Source organism: Zea mays, chromosome 9 (genome assembly GCF_902167145.1).
Source record: "Zea mays cultivar B73 chromosome 9, Zm-B73-REFERENCE-NAM-5.0, whole genome shotgun sequence".
Lineage (NCBI taxonomy): Eukaryota > Viridiplantae > Streptophyta > Magnoliopsida > Poales > Poaceae > Zea > Zea mays.
The window spans coordinates 150,591,973-150,607,500 of NC_050104.1; the positions used below are offsets into that span (position 1 = coordinate 150,591,973).

General features: G+C 44.7%; 1 protein-coding gene across 1 annotated transcript; it reads left to right on the plus strand.

The window, feature by feature from the left end:
- The first annotated feature begins 7,527 nt into the window (after positions 1 to 7,527).
- LOC100276882 (proline-rich family protein) lies at positions 7,528 to 15,144 on the plus strand. The gene is made up of 7 exons (NM_001150585.1): positions 7,528 to 8,090; positions 9,161 to 9,216; positions 9,302 to 9,350; positions 9,966 to 10,049; positions 10,858 to 10,983; positions 14,322 to 14,395; positions 14,697 to 15,144. The coding sequence occupies exons 1-7, from the start codon at positions 7,611 to 7,613 to the stop codon at positions 14,758 to 14,760; spliced, it is 933 nt and encodes a 310-aa protein (NP_001144057.1). The 5' UTR covers positions 7,528 to 7,610; the 3' UTR covers positions 14,761 to 15,144.
- Positions 15,145 to 15,528: the final 384 nt, after the last annotated feature.

A 15,528-nucleotide genomic window follows, 5' to 3' on the forward strand; every position in this document is an offset into this window, starting at 1 on the left:
TGCTAAGAGATTCATACAAGCAATTTTTGGCTCTAGCATTTAAATGGATTTCTTTTTCCTCACTCGTGGTGGGTTTCTCGGGATTCTTGAGAGGTTTCATCCCGTCACGAGTGACTCTCCAAACACCTAGATCAACGGCCTCTAGGTAACAAGCCATTCTAGCACTATAATATGGGAAATTAGTGTCGTCGAAGTGTGGTGGCCTATGGGTATCCATCCCTTCCTCTAAAAAGCGTCGGCTCTTTTAGCGGTGAAGCTAAAACGTTTCAAATGAGCCAAACCGGGCTCTGATACCAATTGAAGGAAACGGGTGACGCCTAAGAGGGGGGGGTGAATTAGGACTTCTAAAACTTTTACTAAACTTGGCCACAATTAAATCCCTAGAGCAAAACCTATGCAAGAATCAAAACTAGAATGTGCAAACTAGGTTTTGTCTAAGTGTTGCTATCTCTACCGCAAAGGCTAAGTTTCAATCTACACTAAATAAGTATGACAACAAGATTGAAACTTAAATGCTTAATATAAATGCGGAATGTAAAGAGCTAAGTAGAGAAGCAAACTCTCGTGGATGACGCCGGTATTTTTACCGAGGTATCCGGAACCGCGCAAGGTCCCGACTAATCCTCGTTGGTGCCCCTACGCAAAGGGAAGCCCACGCGAGGGCCAAGCACCTCGGTCGAGTAACTCCGTAGAGAGCCGCGGGCCTTCTCCACGCGCAAGTGGTGCTCCGCTTCCGGCTCCTCTCGGACGCTCCCCGCCGTCTCCACTATCGAGCTTCCGGCCGAAACGCCGCGGGCCTCGTTCCCTCCGGTACACGGTGGCGGCCGTGACACAAACACGGTTGTCACGGTCTCGCAAGACTCTCGCCCCACTCGGTACAATTACAACGGCTCGCGCAAGAGCCGAGGGGTTGTGAGGTTTATCTAAACTCACTCAACTAACTAGGATTCACCTAGAGCAAGCGCTAAAGCGGTCTAACTAACCTAAGCACTTCGCAAAGCACCTACGCTAATCACCGAGTGATTCTATTAAGCACTTGGGTGTTTGAGCACTTGGAAATATGCACTATGTGTATTGGTATGTTGCTTGGGCTCCCACACTAGAGAATGGCCGGTTGGGGTGTTATTTATAGCCTCCACACCCTCAACTAGCCGTTGGACAGAAAGCAGCAGCTTTCTGTCGTCGGGTGCACCGGACAGTCCGGTGCACCACCGGACACTGAACAGTAGATGTCCGGTGCGCCTATGTCAGCCGACCGTTGGCGTCTGTAGCAGTCGACCGTTGGATCCGACCGTTGGATTCGACCGTTGCCGTCTGCCCGTTGGCACACCGGACAGTCCGGTGCACACCGGACAGTCCGGTGCTACAGCCCGAGAGCGCCTACCTGCGGCCTCTCTGCGCAGACCGTCCGGTTGTCCCACCGGACAGTCCGGTGCACACCGGACAGGTACTGTGCACTGTCCGGTGCGCCACCAGGCGCTGGCTGACAGCCCTCTTCTCAGGTTTCTTTGCTGATTTCTATGGGCTTCTTTTGTTCTTGAGTCTTGGACTTTTATGCATCTTTTTATGTCTTCATTTGAGGTGTTGCATCCTCATTGCCTTGGTCCAATCCTCTTCGCATCCTGTGAACTACAAACACAAACACTAGAAACCTTATTAGTTCACGGATTGTGTTGTTCATCAAACACCAAAACTCAATTAGCCAAAAGGCCCGGGGTCCATTTTCCTTACGGCCTCATCCTGACATCGTCGGCGATGCGGTGCTGGAAGCCTTGGGGTAGATGACACATTTCTTCGGTCGGAGGTTGGCCCGCCCATTCCTGCCCGACGTCCCGGCGGATCGGCTCAAGCGCTCCTGCTCCCTCGTCGAGCCTGGCCTGCACCCCGCGGATTTGCTCGAGCTGTGGGTCATGGCCCCCCGCCTGAACGGGGACCACAGCTAGCTCCCGTGGGATGTCAACGCGAGGCACCGGCCTAGGGAGATCACCGTCCTCCGGCATGCCGAGATGGTTGCCTTCGGAGGGACCCCCTAGATCGACGTGGAAACATTCGCGGCTTGGGCCGCAGTCCTCGTCGCCGAGGCTGCGGCTACCGTCGGAACAGTCGGAAAGGCAGTAGTCGCATGCGGTCATGAAGTCCCGCATGGCACTGGGGTTGCCAAGTCCAGAGAAATCCCAACAGAAGTCGGGCACGTCGTCTTCCTCGGACCCAGAGGGCCCGTAGGTCGAGACGTCCGCCAGCCGGTCCCAAGGTGACCGCATACGAAACCCTAGAGGGTTTGGACTCGCCTCTACGAGAGCGCCCGCCAAAGCGAAGTCGCTTGGCGGGTCGAGGCTGAATCCAGGGGGCGTGAGATGGGAATCGGTCGGTACCTCTTGGTCGACGGGCGGTGATGAAGTCACGTCGGGGACTGACTGCACCGTCGTCTCAGGTACGAGGGTGACATCCAGCAAGCCTTTCGCGAGCGTGCTGGCGTCGTCCGTTTGCTCGGAATCGGCGTGTTGAGGGGAGACGGCGCTCGTCTTCGTCTCAAACGCGAGGTCGATGCCCGACGCGCCCCCCGTTGGGGCGCTGGCGCCGTTGACTCGCTCGACAGCCGACGAGGCGCTGCCTCCTGCTTGGCCTTGGTTGCCCCGCCTCCCCCTCCGTCGGCGGGGGAGAGGACGGGGTGAGCTCGAATGTTGTTCTTCCACCACGCGGGGAAGACGTCGTCGATTCCGCCGCTGGCGGGCGGGCTGTCGGCTGCCATTGTCGCTGTCGCACGGCGGTGGAATGAGTATCATGTCGTAGCTGCCGTCGAGGGACATGAACTCCAGGCTCCCGAAACGGAGCACCGTCCCGGGCCGGAGAGGTTGCTGGAGACTGCCCATCTGGAGCTTGACGGGAAGCTATTCGTCAACACGCAATAGGCCCCTACCTGGCGCGCCAACTGTCGGCGTTTCGAGACCGGGGGGGTCCCTGGGCCGACGAGTGAATGTCGCCGCGTGCCCCAGCCCAGATGGGTCGGCGCGAGGTCGAGCGCGAAGGGGGGAAGTGAGGTGGCTGGAGATGGGCGTGAGAGAGGTGGAAATCCTGCGGCCTTTGTGTTCGTCCCGCGCCCAGGTCGGGTGCGCTTGCAGTAGGGGGTTACAAGCGTCCACGCGGGAGAGGGAGCGAGCGGCCTCACGCGAGCGCCTGTCTCGTCCTCGTCCCCGCGCGGCCAACCCTCTCTAAGAGGGCCCTGGTCCTTCCTTTTATAGGGGTAAGGAGAGGATCCAGGTGTACAATGGGGGGTGTAGCAGAGTGCTACGTGTCTAGCGGAGGGGAGCTAGCGCCCTAAGTACACGCCATCGTGGCGGCCGGAGGGGTTTTGGCGCCCGGTTCGTGTGATGTTGTGGCCGTCGGAGGAGCGCCGGAGCCTGGCGGAGGGACAGCTGTCGGAGCTGTCGAGTCCTTGCTGACGTCCTCTTGCTTCCGTAAGGGGGCTGAGAGCCGCCATCGTAAGGGAGCGTGCGGGGAGTCATCATTGCCCATCTGGCGGAGCGAGCCAGATGGGACGCCGGTCTTGTTTCCCGTAGCCTGAGTTAGCTTGGGGTAGGGTAATGATGGCGCCTCCCGTCGACGTGGCTGGTCTGCGCCCTAGGTTGGGCGATGTGGAGGCTCCTCCGAGGTCGAGGTCGAGTCTGTCTTCCGTGGCCGGGGTCGAGTCCGAGCCCCCGGGTCGGGCGAGGCGGAGACCATCAGCTGAGGCCAGGGCTGAGTCTGAGCCCTGGGGTCGGGCGAAGCGGAGTTCGTCGTCTTCTGGGGCTGAGCCCAAGTCCGAGCCCTGGGTCGGGCGGAGCGGAGTTCGCCGTCTTCCGGGGCTTAGCCCGAGTCCGAGCCCTGGGTCGGGCGGAGCGGAGTTCGCCGTCTTCCGGGGCTTAGCCCGAGTCCGAGCCCTAGGTCGGGCGGAGCGGAGTTCGCCGTCTTCCGGGGCTGAGCCCGAGTCCGAGCCCTGGGTCGGGCGGAGCAGAGCTTCCTAAGGCGCCTGAGGTCGGGCCTGACTGCCTGTCAGCCTCACTCTGTCAAGTGGCACCGCAGTCGGTGTGGCGCAGGCGGCGCTGTCCTTCTGTCAGGTCGGTCAGTGGAGCGGCGAAGTGACTGCGGTCACTTCGGCTCTGTCGACTGAAGGGCGCGCGTCAGGATAAAGGTGTCAGGCCACCTTTGCATTAAATGCTCCTGCGATTTGGTCGGTTGATGCGGCGATTTGGTCAGGGTTGCTTCTTAGCGAAGACAGGGCCTCGGGCGAGCCGGAAGTATGTTCGCCGCTGGAGGGGGCCTCGGGCGAGACGGAGATCCTCCGGGGTCGGCTGCCCTTGCCCGAGGCTAGGCTCGGGCGAGGCGTGATCGAGTCCTTCGAATGGACCGATCCCTGACTTAATCGCACCTATCAGGCCTTTGCAGCTTTGTGCTGATGGGGGTTACCAGCTGAGAATTAGGAGCCTTGAGGGTACCCCTAATTATGGTCCCCGACAACAGACATATGTTATTGTAAAATAAGACATGTCATTTGGATACTTATGTTCAACTTCGAAGTATTTTTATACAAATAGTTGAAGTGAATTTTACGAAAGAAAATAAGGCAGATTATGGGAGTGTGTGACTTGAATTATTAATTTAGCCATGCAGATAGAGAATTCGATTTGCCACGTTAATTAGAAATCACGACCAATGGTGTCTCCGCATCCAATCAACACATAAGTTCCCTATCTAGGAAGGATAGGCTGGCTCACTCGAGGAGAATATTTTATATGATCATACCCCACCAACCATGTCATCCATGAACAGGCTCCGTAAGATCCTATAGAGTATAAAAAGAATAAGTCATGTGATATGATCTAATTCTATTTTTATTACACTTACTTTTTATTATAGTATGGAAATGCATTCAATTTCTTTGCATCGATTTTGATACGCAATACTATCGGAGTAAAAGAAGGGATCTAAGGAATAACACATGCTAAACTTTTTGATTTTTCATTAGTAACAAGTAAATACTTTGTTTGGACATAATAAACTTGCGATATCGAGGGGATAAACACCAACTAATCAAGAGATAATCCACAAAGCAGTTGGTCATGATCAAATTTGTAAGCCCACTTAGATAATGAGCATTTAAGCATAAGAATAGGATTCTTTTCAATGAGTAGTTATAGTCGCAACTTTAGAAAGATAATTTGATAAAAAATTTCTTACCTTGGGTCATTGAGTCAGTATATACCCTATTATATTGTGGATCCTCCATGGTCTTATTTCTTTCATTATTGCTCGAGCCGGATGATGAAAAATTCTCATGTATGGTTCCTTTGGAGGATGGACCCTAAAGAATTCACCTATCCCAATAACAAAGAAACCTAACTTAAATGATCATGTATTAAGAGCATAATTAGCTAAAGGGATGGAACATAATTATTATGGAGAACCTGCGTGGCCCAATTATCTTTTATACAATTTTCCAGTAGTAATTCTAGGTACTATTACGTGTAATGTAGGTTTAGTGGCTCTAGAGCCGTCAATGATTGGTAAACCGGTGGATCCGTTTGCAACTCCTTTAGAAATATTACCCGAGTGGTACTTCTTTCCCGTATTTCAAATACTTCGTACAATACCCAATAAGTTATTGGGCGTTCTCTTAATGGTTTATGTGACAACGGGCTTATTGACGGTACCCTTTATAGAGAATGTTAATAAATTCCAAAATCCATTTTGACGCCTAGTAGCTACGACCATTTCTTAATCGTTACTGCAATAGCTCTTTGGTTAGGTATTGGAGCAACATTACCATTGATAAATCCTTAGCTTTAGGTTGTTTTAGTTTAGGGATTTTTTGGGTTCATTCATTGCACCGCGAACCCCCCTGCATGGGTATCTAGGGAATAGTTACTTCCAAGTGAATCTTCCCCAGGTACTTAAAATCTATTTTATTATGACCCATTTTGCGAAAATATAAATTATGCCAAAGATGCCAAATTGCTTTATTTTTTCTTTTTATTCTAACTCAAAAAGAAGAAGAGGGGAAAATTGCAATGTTTCAAAGCGAGAACATGTTCTTAGGTAAATCAGTAGGGAGATGCTTCTCTAGAGTGTCCCATATCAGTTTTCTATCTTCCATACGAAAACTATTAATTTGCATAAGATCTTATTCAGTCTTACTCAAAAGGTCCAATAATGTATGCATATTGACCCTTTGAGATAATTGTACGTTCTAGAAGGCAATTATAATTGATCAATAAAAATACAATTCAATGGAATTCCTTTTTTGTTTTTCTTTAGATTAGTTATTTTTTGTAAAGGTTAAAAGGGTTGGAGTTAACCTGTTTTTTTGTCTTTGAAACTAGTGCACTCTTCCTCTGTGTGTAGAAAAGGAAGAAATAAATCAATCAAATAACGAGAAGCTTTATTATTTAGGAGTTAAACTTCCATTCGTCCATATTTATAAAAAATATCCTATGTTTTTCATTTCCACTCCTACAAGAAAAAAAATACTATAATTCACAATAAAGGAAGAAAAGGTGCATGTGAGCCATCACCATGATTCTGATTCGTGCGTGATGCCTGGCTCCAGTCTTGGCCTCTTGGGCAGTGGGCCGAGGTGGCGTGAGAGCCTGGTGCCTAGTGACAAACAGGCCCCGTGACTAAATTGGACTGAAACAGATTAACACAATTATGAGATGGTGGACTTAAAGTTTGTTTTTTCAGTTTGAACCGGACTAAAAATCGAAAACCGAAATAAAATTTGGTTTCTGAAGAATGGTAACAAAAAATTACTATGATTTGATTGGTTATGAGTTTTTTGGTTTTCTGTTTTTATGCCCAGGCCTACTAGGAGGTCTATCACTTGTGACCCAATGCACAAAGAGACTAAGAGATGTAAAACAACTTGAGATTCATTTATGAATTCATTGACGTTGAGAGTGTTGACTTACTCGGGATTATACAATTGTGTGGCCTCTTGCGCACTAGACAAATATTGAGAGATAACATTTATAGCTCGATATAGAAACATATTATCGTGTTTTTACATGTGATAGGTCATAACCAAAGGTCAAAAATTATATACATAACCTTTGGAAGGTCTTTTGAAACCATCGGCAAATACTTGTGGGAAGTATTATATACGTATACTTTTTATTATATATTTTGAGGACTTCGACGACTTGTAAATTAGGTTTTGGAGAGTACTTTTGTACCACACAAATTCCCAATTAATTTCCAGCAGAACCGCAGGAATGTAGGCATGAAAGTAGCTTATGCAGATCTGATTCATGGGTCTTTTGATCATGGTCAAATTGGAGTTTTAGTCTTTTGATTATAGACAATTGGACACGAAGGGCTCGTTTGGTGGAAAAGAAATAGCAGGAAATTTATAGGGAGAAAAATTTTAAACACCAAAAGATTTCCTGCTCTATGATTTCTTTCAATTCGCATTGTCACCGAACGAGACTGAAAGGTGGAGTGGAGCTGATCCGCGCGCCTATAGCCCAAGTGCCCAACACGCGCACGCTCCGAACCCGATTCAAACGGTTTCAAAAGCGCGACCCCACCGCAGCCCGCAGGGTCCACGGCTCTCGTTTCCGCCCGCGCCACCCGCCATGTCGTCCCCGCCGCGGGGGCAGCCCGCCACCGCCGCCGTGCCGGCGGTCGCGGCCGCCACGTCCCCGCAGTTGCCTGCGGCGTCCCACACGCTCCCCCGCGCGTTCCTCGCCACATCCTCTCCCCGTGCCATAGTGGCAGCACCGGCGCCCCCGCTATTCACCGGTCGGCCGCTGAACCCTAACCCACCGGCCCACGGCTCCTCCGTGCCCCACGGCATCCTCTACCCCGTCCTGAAATCCGCCTCCACGTCCAACTCCGCGGCCGCGGCCGTGACAGCGCAGCTCCGCCGCGTTCCTCCCATGGCCGTGGGGTACCCTCGGACCCACGCCGTCGCCATCCCTATTGCACAGCAGCAGCAGCCCCTGGTGCACGCGCAACCCCGGTCCTTCGCGGCCGTGCCTCGGGCCCTTGTGACTGGCGTGTCGACGGGGTCCGAACAGCCTCCCCGAGGAGTTCCTATAGGCTCGCAGCCCAAGGTCAGTGAATTTTTGTTCGTGAGCTGTAAATGGAAGGTGAATTGAACTAAAGCTTCAGTCCTCCAATTAAGGCCTTGTTCGTTTATAAGGGATGAAATCCCACCATGGATTTAATCGGGTTTGGATTGGGTGAATCCATACCTCACACCCAATCATATGGTGGGATTAAATCCATCATTTAATCCATATATCTCTCAAAGCTAGTTATTTTTTAATCCATGTATTCTAATATAAACTTGTGCAATATCTTCATAGATTTGTTCCATACCTAATGAGCTATGGATATAATCCATGCCTTCTATAGTTTAAAAAATTCCCAAACCCTTGGGTTATAATCCCCATGATAGGTTTAACTGAATAATTTTTTTTTTGAGTAGGCTTGGTTTATTTTGGGGCATGGACTGTGACATGGATTTAATTCCAATCCATGCTAATCCGGAACTGGACTGGTTTAAACGAACAAGGCTTAAATGTTTGCTTGTAGTTTTGGATTGTTTTCATTTTTGTTCTGAGTCTGATGGAGCATGTGAGGCTTGGGCTTTATGCTTTTGAGGTGTTCGATTAAATATCTGGCTATATTGTGGGGTGTTACGAACTTACAGTTAGCTAAAGTGATTTAATGCAACGTGAGTGGTTAGTCATTGTTCATTCAGTCCTCGTGGAATGCTAGAGAGAATAAATCACGTTAGCCTGTCATATTCGGCTCTTAGCATGTTACTCTATTTCAAATTGTAGGGGCATATTAGGATTTTAAAATAGTCAATATTATGAACTTTTACTATTAATAATTAGTAAAAAAATATATAACATACTCATATTTTACATGCCTCCTAGTCGTTGATAATATGCTGTAAGAGAAATTAATAGCCAAATCATACTTAGAAAGACTTCCTTAAATTCTAATACATCTTATATAAGGAAATGGGTGGAGCATTTGTTTTTAGATGGCACAGATCTGTTCCATGTATTGTGTTGGTTACTTGGTTAGAATATTCGAACTATTATTTGTGCAGTTTCCTTGAAAGTTGAATATTAATATGTTCTGTCCTGTTTCTGTTGGAACGCCATAGGTTAATCCAGTACCACCTGTTGGCCCATCCAATGAGCAGAGTAACCCAAAAGACAGGTATGCAACAAAACAACAATTACATGTGTTTCTCATTTGGAATTATTATTTTTTCCATAAAATGCTGCATTTGACTTCACTACAGGGAAAAGAGCAGAGAAGAACCTACAGTTGTGGTGATTAATGACCGCAAAGTAAGTACTTTTTCTTTAGGCAAATTCCAATAGTTTAATCAGTTGTGTTCCTGTCGGTAACTCGGTACATGGTCTAGTAAGACTGGAATATTATACTTTTTTTTGGATAGTTTTAAAATTTTCTAGTGGATGACCCACATATAAATGGATCATAGGATCGGTGATGACATATAGATTGGCATATTTTAATACTTCCTCTGTTCTAAATTATTAGTTGTTCTGTTTTTTCTCGATACATAGATTTTATAATGTATCTGGACATAATGTATATCTAGGTGCGTAGCAAAAGCCTTGTACCTAGAAAAACGAGAACGGCTTACAATTTGGAATGGAGTATTTAGTAAAGAGGTGGAAAAGGTTATGACAATTGACAATGCTATCTGCTATCTTCATTTCTCTTTTCCTGTTTGAGCAAGACAACCTGGTTCTATTTCATTTTCTTCAAATAATTATGATCGTATTGATACATAAGTTACGAGTCAGGACTATTATCTTATTTATGAAGAGATTGTTATGCTGCTAAATAATGACCATTTTGGCTAAGTTTATAGATTAATAACATGGGTTGCACAGAAGGGTTAACATTTCTTAATGTTATGTCTTGGTTGCTCAAAGGTTAACCTGCTGGATAGTGAGTCGGGATCCTTTTATGCTCTCTGTCGATCTTGGGTTCGTAATGGTGTTCCACATGAAAGTCAGGTTAGCATACTTTCTTTCTTTCATTCATATGAATGCAGCAGTTGGTTGTTTGTTAAAACTGTTCTGAATTAGCATGTTCCTTTACTATAATTTTTCTCTAACTTAGCTGTCTAACTCTCCTCAAGTTTTTTTATGATTCTTTCTCTCATTATCTAAATCTTTTACTAATTAAAATTATGTGGTCATACAAATATTTATATGATGTATGAAAAGTAATATGTTCGTGCTCAGGTACCTTTATCTTGGATATTTGATCAGTATATGTCAAAATGAATCTGAATCTTTGCTTAGGAGTCAATCCTTTTTTTTCCAAGAAATTAAGTGTTGATATTTTTCCTTGACAAATATTTACTTTGTGTATTTATGTCTAGGATAATTGAAATTCTATGCTGTACTGTGAAAACATGATTTGAGTTATATAAAGACAAACATATTCTGCAATGGTCAGTGAAAGATGTATGTCTTAAATTGTAAATTTGTGAATATTGCTTTTGATTTTGTTTCATTTGGAGGCTACATGTGTTCCATTTTTAGTTCATGTAGTTTAGCAAACTCCATACTTGTCTGAATTGCGAAGTGCAATTATCAGTTTACACGAGTACTGTTTTTTTAGATGGATGCTGCCTTCCCTTTTCTTCTTTCTTTTGACTCCACACTACAGAAATCCAATCCCACTACTATTTCTTGTCTGGATGGATTATGTTTTCATTTCTCATTTTCTTCTTGATGTTTGATTGCATGTGCTGTCCAAACTCCTTTGTTGCCATGTTATCCATGCACATGACTCATGTTGTATTCACTAATTCAGCCAAGCTTTGGAAATGGTGAACCACTTCTTCCAAGACCTTTGCCTGCTTCAGTTGTAGATTCTAGAATATCAGACAAGGACGATAATGATGTTGCAGGTGAAGATTCAGATGAAGAGCCACAGAAGGTATATTCTATAAAATTTGCTTTGCAGTTTGGCTCACTAAGTTAATACCTTCTCATAAATGCACTACAATGCTCGTAACTAGGATTATCTTCCTCAGTCAGTTTTGGATTCTACTTGTTTTTGTCCATATTGTTAGCTAGTTTTGGGCTTTTGAAAATTGGACACTAATTTTTTACCATACCAGTACCACTTTCTAAAATATAAAAGGCTGTAAGTTTGAAAATCTACTGTTAATTTAACTATGTAGACATGTGGCAGGTCACTAGCGGACAGAGAATGATGTTTTAGTTTTATCTTTTTTTTTACCCGGTAGTCTTGACTTTATTATTTTACCAAAAGGAGTGGATTAAGATGTAGCTAAATATATTTGACGCAATAGGCCGCAGTTTGTTCATCTTTTGTACACCTTCATGGGGTCATTTACAAAATTATGGTATCTAGATTCTAGGCCTTCATAACCTGAGCGTTCGGGTTACCCGATTTTTTTTGGGTCGGGTAATTAGAAATTCGGGTAATGAGAACCAGGATCCGAAATATACCCAGTTCACAACCTTTACCTGAAATTTCGGGTACTCGAAAATTCGGGTTCGGGTAGTCCCAAATTACCCAATTGTAGTATCACATAGTAAAGACAATAAAAAATTAGTGTAACAAAATAATATAATTTTGTCAGACTGCTTTCACAAACACACCACACTACGTATAAGTCTCATACATATTGATTGAAGATCATTATTCATATATTAGTACATCATAAATTTACAATCACATTACAATAATACAAGGGTTTGGGCAATTCGGGTACCAGGACTCAACCCGAATTACCCGAACTTGAATCGGGTTTTCAGACTTGCTATCCGAATTAGTGATCGGGTAATTCACGTTCGAGTAAATCGGATCTGGGTTTGGGTAAATCGTTTTTTCTCGAAAGTGCGGGAGAACTGCGCCTCATTAAATTAAGAAGGATTTAAGGTATAAAATAGATCAATTACAAGGCTCTCCTTATGGAGGCTAGAAACAGGCATACAAAAAGATCCATCTATAAACTACAAAAATCAGCGGGGAGGGAGGTTGCTGCTAGGTAGAAAAGCCCCTTAACCCCTGCCATCTCCCATAATCTTCGCCCTTCTCCAGCCTGCACAAGAACAGCAGCCACATTTGGGTTGCAACCCTCGAAGACACACTGGTTCCGATGTTTCCAAAGGACCCAAGCACCAAGCGAAACAAGGGAGTTAACCCCCTTCTCCATTTGGCCATTTGTCATATCACTTATCCATCCCCACCAGATCATAAAACTCCCAGTTGAGACAGTCTGCAATCCATTTTGTCGCAGCAATAAGAACCAAAACTCCATTGAGAATGTACAAGAGACCAAAAGATGGTCAATTGTTTCACTCTCCTGTTCACAAAGGGGGCAAGCCGTCCTGTTCTCCAACATTTTTTATGAGCAACTAACCACAAGCGGGGTTTTTGCCCAGCCATATGATAGACTTGATGTTAGAATATAATATAAGTGAAATGTCCACCTCTCCTAATAGCTTAAGCCTTTGGGTTGAACTGGTTGGTGCATGCAACTTAATATGATATCAGAGTCAGATGTCTTGAGTTCGAATCATGGTTAGCACAATTTAAAATAAAATAATTGTTGCTTGTTCCTATTCCACGCTTGATGCTTAAGAGAGCATCGACATGAGAAAGAGTGTTGGAATAGAAGTGAATTGTTTGTCTCTTCCTATTAGTTTAATCTTTTGCGTTGAAATAGTTAGTGCATGCAACTTAATATGGTATCGGGGCTAGAGGTCTCTGTTAGAGTGGATGCATGAGAGAGCCTTGACGTGAGCGAGAGTGTTGGAATATAAGTGAATTGCCCACCTCTTTCTACCAGTTTAATCTTTTGGGTTGAAATGTTGGTGCATGCAACGTAATATGGCACCGGAGCAAGAGGTCTCTGTTAGAGTAGAGTCACTAACTAGTTCAACTCAAAAGCTTAAGTTGTTGGGAGAAGATAGCCAATCCACTCATACACTTCAACGCCTCCACTCACGTGCTGAGAAAAACTCTTGAATCTCAGATGTGAAACATAAGTGAGTAACAATTATTTTATTTAACTACGCTAATCAGGATTCGAACTCAGACCTCTAGCTCCGATATCATATTAAGTTGCATGCACCATGGTTATTAAAACGACGTTAAAACGACGTTTAAACGTCGTTTAAACTATAAAACGCTGATAGAACAGCGAAACGCTGAAACGTTTTACACTTCCTCGTTTTAACGACGTTTAAACGTCACGTTTTGACGTTTAAACACGATATATAGTTAAACGCCACGTTTCGAGCGTTTAAGTTGCCTGCTTGTAAAATTTGGCCCAGCCCAATTAGGGATTCCACCCAGGCTACAGCCCCTCTCGCTCAACACGTCAGGCCGAGGGTGCCGCCAGTCCGCCACTCCAGTGCAGCCGCCACACTTATGTTGGTTGTTTGGTATTTGACTTTATATAATTGTCTGAAATTATGATATATTGAAATTTCCCTATGTTGTTTAAAACTATGTTTAAGCTTTGTTTAAACCGTTTAAAAGTTAAAACTCCATCCATGAGCGTTTCAACGTTTCGTCGTTTTAATAACCATGACATGCACCAATCACTTCAACCCAAAAACTTAAGCTGATAGGACTGTGGGCAATTCATTTATATTTCAACACTTGCAAATGTCTTTCTTTTTGCGACTAGACAACTTTTGTAGGGTGGAGCCTTTTAGATTTTACACTTGTTTTTGTCTCCTCTTGCCCCTTGGTACCCTTCCAGTTCTTGTGTTTGCAGAAGTATTTCCCAAGCTCGATGTTCTACATTGGTTACTCTTGTTTGCATCTTCATCTTCTTAAGTCATTACTTGTCCGATCTAAAAAACAATGCATTGAAGGACAGACCTGGTGCAGTGGTGAGAGCTATCTCACTGAAAGCAACCTCTCTGTATTTGCGGGAAAGGTTTGTCTCAGTTTATCCTTCCCTAGATCCACTTATATGGGAGCCTCCGACATCGGTCTGCCCTAAAAAGCAATGCATGTTTATTCCTTGGTAAGAGTTAAGTAAAGCCACACATGTTGTAAAATTCGGTCCCATAGTCTTACGTAATCTACTAATCTAACAATAAACTGTTCACTCGCTGTGTCAGAAGTGACGAAATATTCTCTCTTTGGTAATGAAATCGTCAGATTGAGTTGTTTCTTATTCTGCATCATCTACCACTGGTTTTTAGTCTGTTGAGCCTCTTTTTCATATGCTTAACATTACAATATTGGACCTCGTATAGTAATGTATTTACTCTTTCATCTTGCAGAATGCCAACGGTGAATACAATACAAGTGATTTATTGAAGCAGCATGTAAAGCGTGCGAAAAGGATACGTGCTGGGTATGAGTAATTTTGTTTTTGTTTTATTCACCCCTCTCTACAGGGCTAATCAATTATATCAGTCCAAAATAATATTAGGAAGATATATGGCATTGCAATAGAAATTATTGGTCCATGCCTCTGCGTGGTTGTTGTAAATTAGATTAGTGAACATGTTCTTATGTTCCAAGTTTATAGCTTATTGTTCTAGTACAACTGCTGTTTGTAAACTGTAAAAGAACAGCATATCAAGCTAGTGATCCCGATGGGACAAGCAGTTCTCAAGTTCTCATTCTTTTTTTACAAATGTTTTTTTTAACAGGTTGCAAAAGGATCGGCTTCGTCGGATTGAAAGATACAAGCAACGCCTTGCACTTCTTTTGTAGAATCGGCCTGTGACTGTATAAAGCTGAAACCATAGGTGTTTGTCTTGCAGGTTTTAACTTCCGTATTGGAATTTGTTAAGATGTTTTATTGACTAGCATTGTATGTTAGGACCATCTGGATGTTTTATTGCCAACGTTATCTAATAAAATGTGAAAAAGCCTTTAGCTAAGTTGGTTGGATGATCTGAGTAGCACTATTAAAGTTTTGAGTATGGTGCCACTGTGCATGGGTGAGACAAAGGTTCGAAGTTCGAAGGTTTTCTCGAGCTGCATGAGAAGATCTTAAATGTAATGTAGGTCTTCTTAAAGGTAATGCCGTTGAGGTGGTCTTACCATATATGTGGATTTTTTTTATCTAGTGAAATGAAACTGAAATCATAGTCATCTCTGATGCTTTTCAAGTTCTCATGGTGCAGTCGGCTGAATCCTTCTCACGGGCCACAGCCACGTTGATTATTCTGAGTTTCCAGCTTCTAATTTTGCGTGATTAAGAGCTCTCATTTCTCGGCTAAAAGCCAAGAATTTGTCGTTGCTTTTTCCTGCTCGCTTAAAGCCAAGAATTTGTCGTTGCTTCGTAAATTTTGAACCACCACTGCAGATGTGTTAGCAAGTAGCAACGATTCCCATCGCCGGCGGCTGGACCCCTTCACAAAAATGCCCCAGAAAAAATCAATGCAATTTATTTTGTGTCTGACTTTGATGTCTCTGTTCTGGATCCATAGATTTGATTTACGTCTCAGGAACACCGACACGGCTCGAGAAGCCGAG

Bases quoted from the DNA above. Each gene is read 5' to 3' on its own strand.
- LOC100276882 (NM_001150585.1), top strand. From the start codon at position 7,611: ATGTCGTCCCCGCCGCGGGGGCAGCCCGCCACCGCCGCCGTGCCGGCG. The intron at 9,351-9,965 runs GTAAGTACTTTT...GGTTGCTCAAAG, and splicing joins TGGTGATTAATGACCGCAAA to GTTAACCTGCTGGATAGTGA. The intron at 14,396-14,696 runs GTATGAGTAATT...TTTTTTTAACAG, and splicing joins GCGAAAAGGATACGTGCTGG to GTTGCAAAAGGATCGGCTTC.